The 9,977-nt window shown below is 33.5% G+C and overlaps 1 protein-coding gene across 1 annotated transcript in view; it reads right to left on the reverse strand.

Annotated features, from left to right (window-relative positions):
- LOC113777104 (protein FAR1-RELATED SEQUENCE 5-like) overlaps positions 1–1,614 on the reverse strand; it is a 3,137-nt gene extending 1,523 nt beyond the window's left edge. Inside the window, exon 1 of the mRNA XM_027322151.1 lies at positions 16–1,614. Coding sequence (XP_027177952.1) covers positions 16–1,614 — 1,599 coding nt within the window. The remainder of the gene's footprint in view (positions 1–15) is intronic.
- Positions 1,615–9,977: the final 8,363 nt, after the last annotated feature.

Raw genomic sequence — 9,977 nt, forward strand, 5'->3', positions numbered from 1 at the left:
CATTTCCTCCCGTACCACAACGAAAGTGGACCTAGTAAACACTTCAGCAGCATGTTTTTCCAGCGCCTGCAGCTGTGTCGCACCGAGAAGGGTAGTGTGCTCTGTCACAGCCCGTTGACGCCTCTCTTCATGTCGCAAGCGGCCCACCGCCAAGTCATATGTTTGAAGGCACTCAAAAAACTTCAACTTGGGGGTCAGATGTAATTTTAAGACCTGATGCATTTTCTCGCACCTTTGGGTACTCCGCACTCCTCCGAAAAAGTTGCCTCTCAGGAAAGCCATAGCCCAGAGCTCCCTCTTGCGGTACATCTTCTTAACCCATTCGTTATTTTCAAGCCGAAAACGTCTGACAACCCCTGCCCACCTCGTTTCAAAATTGGGAATTGTAGAATTCATAAACATGCAGGTCTTGAATGCCTGCAAGAACTCTTTGTCCCTTACATTTGTAGCAGCATTCATTTCCAAATGGAAGCTGCAAAGTCTGTGCTTAGCTGTGGGCATCAATTTTTTAATGCACTTTCGCATGGACTTGTCCCCATCAGTCACCACTGCTATCGGTTTCCTCCCATTCATTGCTTCTAAGAAAGTACTTATAACCCAATCATATCCCTCATCTCCTTCGCGAACGATAAAAGCACACGCAAAGATACATGTCGAGTAGTGATTGTTAACCCCACACAACACAACCAATGGAAATCTGTACTGGTTTGTATTATACGTGCTGTCGAACACTAGCACATCCCCAAAGCATCTATAGTCGTCTCTACACACGGAATCAGCCCAAAGCAAGCGATTCAGTCGGCCATGGCCATCTACAGAATATTTGAAAAATAAATTCGGATCACCTCGTTGCTTGCCTAACAAGAATGCAAGTGCCGAATCGCTGTCCCCATCACCAACTGCTACCTGCCTCTGCCGATTCAGCGCATTGTACATATCTGTTTCATGGAAACCCAGGTTGCGGTATCCGCCAGCCTGTACAGCTAGTAGTCTCATAATGTGACTTGTTCTTATTCCTGCTTGTTGCATAAGTACTGCCTGTTGCAGGTCCGACTTCCCAACCTTTCTATGCGACCTCATGAAACTAACACTTTCAGGACTGCACAAACGATGGCAATGTCCACTAACAAATTCTGCAACAACGTACTTTTGTTTCAACTCGTGTAACCGAACCTTCAAATGTGCTTCACAGTTCACTCTTGTTACTGCCTTCGGTTCCCTTATTCGATCGCCTCTGTTCAGGTGCTTTTCATGTCTTTCGCCTTCCTTATTGCAAAGCCATGACCTCACTCGGACAATGCCTTTCTTATCTTTTCTCTTGCACCCTTTTCGTACCCCAAAACCGGTTGCTCTTGCATACATCATATACAATGCTTCTGCCTCTTCAATGCTGTCAAACTCCATGCTACCTACATCTATATCATCAATACAGTGGAATGCAGCGTTTACATTTGGCCCGTCTTCACCAACAATGTCCCCTATAGCACCGTCCCCTAAAATCCGTTCTGTTCTGCAGTTGGTTGTTGAATGGACAATTTTTAATCTGTTGCCACTTTCTTCACCTTCGGCACTCGCAGCAACATCCCGTGTGCTCCATGGATGCCCTTCCACCATTCGCATTCGCAATCCCGTTTGCTTCATGTTACCACTTTTATTGCTAATTCTGCTATGCGGGCTTATTCAACTTTGTTGCGTTCAAAACTGTCTCCAACAAACTTTGCAATTCAACACCACCAATGGAAGACCGAAAATGAGTTTACGAACCTGTAATAAGCAATACAGGTAATCATTCAGTGCCTTCATAGGTTACGAACATTATCTGATGGACACAATGTTGTTGACTTCAAAATGTTATGACATGATAATCCCCCAAAAAACCCCCAAACAATTCCCCCTCTCACAATCAATGTAGGTTACAGAAAACACTGGTTCACACTTACGCTCTCGGTCTTCCATCTGCATGATGACAAAATAAAAACTTACGCTTACGCTTGCTTAATTGACACTGTGCACTGCTACCTTACCTCCAAACAACCCGCGACGAAGACGACATTGTACCGTGGGAGTGAATGACAGCAGATCACCTCAAAAACCTAAAATAAGGGATGAAGCTAATCAATGAATGGCATCATAGGTCACGAACAATTGTCTGATGTACAGTATGTTCTTGCAGGCAAAAATGACTACATGACAATCCACTGAAACTGGGCTAAAGATTTCCCCTGAGACAATCACTGTGGGTTACACAACATACAGCTTAATCGCTACAGCCTTGTTCTTGCAATTTCATGATGCAATATGGCACAATATTTCAGTCCAACCTAAACGGAAACGGAACATAAACACAAACACATACAAACATGCGTCGTCGTTTGATACTCGGCACTGCTGCCTTCCATCCACGGGAAGTGGCGCCGCGAGGGACAATAACACACACTTGCAATACCGCACCTCCTTATCTGCACAGCCGTTTGGGTTCCCCTTTGCAGGTATTCATGAATTACAACGCAAATCTCCGGAATATACGGAAAACAACCAACGCACCTTACTCGCAGTCTTGTACAAGACAATTGATGTTCATGAAATAGCCACCGTCGCTGTACCTCCGCTGACTATGTCGGACATTCACAACAAAAGCCGGTGAAGCTATGTACACATTTTTGCCCGCTTCAGTCCTGTTTTGGGGCTACACGGAAATTAAACAAGCAACAGTCCCGACAATCCATTACCTTTATTTAGGGTTTACTTTCCCAAATCAGTTTCGACCCTTCTTTTTCCCGCCTCACCGTTCTTCACTAGTTGTTATTCAGTAAATGTAAAAATTGGCATGCCCTATGCGCAGACAAAAAGTTATTCAAATTATCTTTTTTCCGCTGTATACATATTTCATCATTTTGTTTTGCATACAAATTTAAATGTATAATAACTGTATATTTAGGCTTGTTTTGCATACATATTATAAAGTCGCAGCTGTTTATGGCGTTTGTCTATTATATGAACCTGGAACGACATTTTGTTTCGCATGATTCTTTTTTGCATACATATTTCCGCTGTATATGATTTTGTTTTCCATACGTATTATAAGTGTATATTAGTATAAATGTATAAATTAATATATATATTAATATTATGTAGCAATGTATCTGTATAATTAGTATAAATGTATATACCTATTAATATTATGTACAAATGTATAATTAATATTATGTATATTAATATAAATGTATAAATGTATATAATACGTAATATAAATGTACATTTACATGTATAAGTGTAAATACATTAAAAACATATAAATTGTAAATCAATATTATAAAAATGTATAAATTAATATATTTTAAATATATATTAATATTATGTACAAATGTACAAATATAATTAATATAAATGTATACATGCATTAATATTATGTATCAAGGTAAAATTAATATTTTGTATATTAATGTAAATGTATAAATGTATTATATTAGATATTATACATAATATAAATGTCTATTATAAATATAAATAAATATTTATATATTATGTATAAATGTACATTTATATAAATGTGTAATATATTATATATTATATTATGTAATATTTATGCAAATATATTATAAATATATACAAATATACTACAAATAAATTAAAAAATTTGTAATCTGTATGTATAAATATATAATATTACAAATGTATAAAATATATAATACACATTAATATTGAATTTAATTTATGCATAATATACATATTAATATATATTATGAAACAAAATTTAGTAAATATATTTATTAATTTATATATAAATAAATGTATTTATATAAATATATATTATTTATTTCAATTCATAGAATATATATAATATTATACATAATTGAACTAATAGATTCACATTGATATAATATATATAATATACATAATTGAAATATACCTATTCAAATACATCATTGGAATGTACAAATTGAAATATTTTAAAATATAATTCAAATATACATATTAAAATACATAATTCAAATTTAGAAATTTAAATATACTTACTACAATTCAAAAAATTTATTGCACGAATGGCGTAAATACAGGGTGTTTTATTGCAAACCTGATTAAAATTTTGTTCCCGTGAACAAAATTTTCCACCCCTACAACGGGTACTCAGTTCTTATAAGCTATAAACAGTTACTGTTTAATTCGAAATCGGTTTATTTTACTTTCTCCGCCACATACAGTTTCAAATGGAGAACGGGGTTCTCTGTTCTTCTAATGCAGCAAAGTCGTAAAAAGCTAGTGTTCGACTGAACACCGGTGTTAAATTTTTTTTTATCCGATAAATAAATAGTGTTATGCAAAAAAAATTAAAAGGCTACTCTATTCTTATAATGCTGGATAAGCCATAAAAAGCTAGTGTTTTACGACAAAATAGATTTATTATATTTTAATCCCAAAAACAATATGGTATGTTTGTGACACGGACATTGTGTTCGGAATAATGGGTTTTAAAGAGATGAAATTTGATGACAAAATGATACTTTACGATATCAATGAATAACAGTTGAAACACATTCACAGACTTGGTATTTCAAATCACAGTATTCATTATTTAAAATACCAAATTTGGGAAAGTATTTGAACTGTTATCCAATGGTTTCGTAAAATAATATTTTTGGTGAAATAGCAGTTGTTGAACAGCTCTTTTGCCACAAACAAAATAATGTATCGGAATAAAAGAATCCGTCATCCAATAAAACACCAGCTCTTTATGGCTTTTATGTATTACAAAAACAGAGTACCCATTTTCCCATAAAACAGCAGCTTTTTATGGCTTTTATGTATTACAAGAACAGAGTACTTTTTTTTTACATAAAAAAAGTTATTTCATGGATGAAATAAAAAAAACCCATTTTGTAAGACAAAGCACAAAAGTCAATTTGATTGGTGTGTTAGGGGAAAGAATATCAGATATGTAATGTACCTGTATTTGACGTTCAAAATACTGCAGTGATGTTTGTGAAAAACACCGTAAAAAATATGTAATTAAAATGGAACCAATTTTGATTATTTAAAATACCCAATATGTGAATGTGTTTTAACTGATATCCATTGATATGCTAAACCATCGTTATCCCACGAAATACCAGCACCTTAACACCCATTTTTTCCATAAACAAATTTATTGATGACATAAAATAAAACTATACCTATTTTCCAATAAATGGGTATTTCAAAGAAATACCCAGTGTATTATTGGAAAACGGTTTTATTTCTATTTTATCCAATTAATAAATTTGTTTATGGGAAAATGGATAGTATGTTGTTGTAATAGATAAAGCCATAAGGAGGTGGGGTTGTATTCCAAAACAAGTACATTAAAATTTAATCGGGTTAAAGAAGTTGTATTCGGAATAATGGGTTTTAAAGAGATGAAATTTGATGAAAAAATGATACTTTACGATATCAATGAATAACAGTTGAAACACATTCACAGACTTGGTATTTCAAATCACAGTATTCATTATTTAAAATACCAAATTTGGGAAAGTATTTGAACTGTTATCCAATGGTTTCGTAAAATAATATTTTTGGTGAAATAGCAGTTCTTGAACAACTCTTTTGCCACAAACAAAATAATGTATCGGAATAAAAAAATCCGTCATCCAATAAAACACCAGCTCTTTATGGCTTTTATGTATTACAAGAACAAAGTACCCATTTTTCCATAAAACAGCAGCTTTTTATGGCTTTTATTTATTACAAGAACAGAGTACCCATTTTGTTACATAAAAAAAGTTATTTAATGGATGAAATAAAAAAAAAACCCATTTTGTAAGACAAAGCACAAAAGTCAATTTGATTGGTGTGTTAGGGGAAAGAATATCAGATATGTAATGTACCTGTATTTGACGTTCAAAATACTGCAGTGATGTTTGTGAAAAACACCGTAAAAAACATGTAATTAAAATGGAACCAATTTTGATTATTTAAAATACCCAATATGTGAATGTGTTTTAACTGATATCCATTGATATGCTAAACCATCGTTATCCCACGAAATACCAGCACCTTAACACCCATTTTTTCCATAAACAAATTTATTGATGACATAAAATAAAACTATACCCATGTTCCAATAAATGGGTATTTCAAAATACCCGGTGTATTAATGGAAAACGGTTTTATTTCTATTTTATCCAATTAATAAATTTCTTTATGGGAAAATGGATAGTATGTTGTTGTAATAGATAAAGCCATAAAGAGGTGGGGTTGTATTCCAAAACAAGTACATTAAAATTTAATCGGGTTAAAGAAGTTGTATTCGGAATAATGGGTTTTAAAGAGATGAAATTTGATGACAAAATGATACTTTACGATATCAATGAATAACAGTTGAAACACATTCACAGACTTGGTATTTCAAATCACAGTATTCATTATTTAAAATACCAAATTTGGGAAAGTATTTGAACTGTTATCCAATGGTTTCGTAAAATAATATTTTTGGTGAAATAGCAGTTGTTGAACAGCTCTTTTGCCACAAACAAAATAATGTATCGGAATAAAAGAATCCGTCATCCAATAAAACACCAGCTCTTTATGGCTTTTATGTATTACAAGAACAGAGTACCCATTTTCCCATAAAACAGCAGCTTTTTATGGCTTTTATGTATTACAAGAACAGAGTACTTTTCTTTTACATAAAAAAAGTTATTTCATGGATGAAATAAAAAAAACCCATTTTGTAAGACAAAGCACAAAAGTCAATTTGATTGGTGTGTTAGGGGAAAGAATATCAGATATGTAATGTACCTGTATTTGACGTTCAAAATACTGCAGTGATGTTTGATTGTGTTTGAAATGATGACCATGCCAATAGATAACATTTCAAACACAATCAAAGGTTTGGTATTTTGATTAACAACCATGCCAATGGATAACATTTCAAACACAATCAAAGGTTTGGTATTTTAATTAACAAACATTCGGTTCCGCTTAGCTTACATACTTTTCTGGGTACTTTTCAAAAACAGCACTCTAGTCCTTCGATCGTGAAATACAAGCCCTGTACATTTCGGCATTTCCTTTCCCTTTTACACAAATCCTTTTGACTTAAGTGCTTTCCAATCACTAATTTTCATTAATATGTTTACATTGCAACAAACAATTTAATTCCGCATAAATTGCAAAAAATTAGTATCTCAACTATTGGGACTTTGCTGATTCTTTGGAGGTCTGATAACAAAGCCGTTGAGAGCTGGTATTTTTATTACCGACACATTTTTTCCGTAAATGGACTGATTTCTATGATTTTCCTTTACTAAATGTCAAAGTACCGCCATTTAACCAGCATAAATATATCTCTTTGTTCAGAACTTTAAACAATAATGCTATTAACCTGTATCTTTCCCTTTCAGACCAAGTTTTTTGACTTGTCCATTTTTTCTGCGGCGCGGACAAAATTCTTTGGTTACTTTCCTATAAAACTTTTACACAAAAAATTTATATATGCATAAATTTTTTGTGTAAAAAAACTAATTTATTCACATACGATCGAGTATTTATCCAAGTATATTAAAACTCCACACTAAGTAACGTACTCAATTTTAATCATGAATACAACACTTTTCTGTTATTTCAAATAACAAAAAAAAACTGCTTCGCATAAGTTTTTTTTCATAACTGCTGTGCGCTAATCATTCTTTCTTTCTTCAAATTTCTGAACCTTCTTTACGCACATTTTTTGTCCAAAGCATTTGCAGCATTTTTGCTGCGGTAATGGGTACATTTGCAAATACAATAAATGCCTCTCCTTCTAACCTGCAATAAGACATCCTGTCCCAACCCAGGACGATAGTACGGAACTCTGTGTGCTTTGTTTGCTTCATTCCGCACGCTGTCTGCTTCATTTCCTCTCCACGCGCTCACCGTCACTTTAACGTCTCCGTTTGGACCGTTTTGCCCCCAACACGTGTCGCTCCCTGCCATCATTCCTACCATAGGCAGGTTCCCACCATAAAGGTATCCCACTATCATCGCTTTGAAACCAAAAGCAATGATGAGTTGTTAGAATTATTTTTTTTTTGCCAGTGTTAATACCATTTAGATTAGTTAAATAAGCAGCAATGCTATTTTTTTCCGATAACGATAATATTTGTATAATTTAATCTATCATATTCTACAAGGAAGGGAGCCTAGAGAAACGGTAAAAGGAGTTAGCATGCATACAAACTTGAGTAGATCAAAAGAGTGATCTGACATCTCTTTTAAATTTTTTTCACTGCATATGGAGTTCGAACCCCCTCCCTCCAACCTATAGGCCAAAGAAGGATTTAGTCCTTTTTGGTCGGAGCCAAAGCAACCAAGTCATTGGCCCCCATGTTTTGCTAGACAAACTTTTCTGGAAAAGCATATTGGTACTGGCATCAGGAGGAAGGTAAAATTGCAGTCCCTTCATCGGTGACGATGCATGCATTTGCTTACCCGGAATAACTGTCAACTAAAAAAAACCAAAAAAAAACTTTGTACATTTTGCAACTTGGGTTGAGTAGGTAAAAACCAAAAAAAAAAATTAATTGATGATGGAAACTCAAGTGCACCACCTTCAAGAATGAACGGAGTTACCATCTAGAGTTCAAGGTGCAACAATCTCTGGCAAATAAAAACCCTTGGAAAATTTGACTTGTAGATGCAGTTTTTACAACCTCAAAAGTTGAAACTTCTCTACTGACGATCACAATATGAGAACATATATATATAAAAATACACATATAACAACTCAGCATTCCAGTACGCACTCTCAGGTAACAGCTACAAATTTCCTTGTAAAAAAAAATACTCAGCATTGCGGAACAAAACCGTCCATTTATTTTTGACCGTCAACTATATATTTGCTAATAAGGCAATCAAGAAAGCAAGCCCCATAAGTGACTACATAACCCATAGAAAGTTATGTTGAAGTGTCATCACAATCAAAAAGTCCCCATCGCTTCTGCAAAACTATGTGATGTTCCACTGTAACAAAAATACAATTGTTAAATAACAAAATCAATCAAATTTATAATAATAATTTAATAATTATAAAATTAACTGTAATAAAATAATAATATAATAATGCATAAATATGGAGGGTAGAGACACAGATATTTCACTTTTTTTAAGGTGATTTAAACCTCTGCGGAAGAATCAATTCCGGTGCAATAGAATCTCCAGCTTATAACTCCCAAGATACAAAAGCCCAATCACACCTACAATTACTCTCATTAGTCTGCACAACTAAGAAAGTATTTTTTCTTACCAATCTATGAGATAGAAAATAACAAAGGAGTGGATCGTTTTTCTCTTATGAATTATAGCTCACAAAACATAAGTTCTTGTAGCAACTTTTTCTATCTCAAATACATATATTTATAGGTGAAGAAAAATTAGACAAACATAACCTACACCACTTATAAAACACCAAGTAAATGCAGAAATTATTGACCATTCAAAACACATTGAAATTTGTAGTGTAGGTTACAAAACTTATGGTAATTGAAAAGTAATAATTTCATATAATAAATCTTTAGTAAAAAATAAATACCAATAAATTTCAAAATTATTTTCTAATTTATTCTCCTTGTAACTTACACCTTTAATTGGGAATTTAACTATTTTATTAAAATACTCCAACAATCCCCCACTTATTTTAATAAAATAAGATAATATAGTATTATATGGCAAGAAAGGACTAACATGCATAATATAGGTAGCAATGCTTTGAACCTATATTTAGTGTTATAGTAATTTCCAATACCAAAATCAGTAGTGAATTTCGGTCTTGAACTATGGCTGCTTTGGGGATATTGAATATCACCTTACACACACAATAGTCCAGGTGTTCTCATGAGCTAATAAAGTTGGCACTTTATAGCCTTGTACTCAATCCTTGTTTTTTTCATGAGTGTATAAGAGAACAAGTCCCAATTCTCTTTAGGGCAGCCCCACCCATAACACTCATATAGGTGAAATCC

Source organism: Coffea eugenioides, chromosome 7, assembly GCF_003713205.1.
Source record: "Coffea eugenioides isolate CCC68of chromosome 7, Ceug_1.0, whole genome shotgun sequence".
Classification (NCBI taxonomy): Eukaryota; Viridiplantae; Streptophyta; class Magnoliopsida; order Gentianales; family Rubiaceae; genus Coffea; species Coffea eugenioides.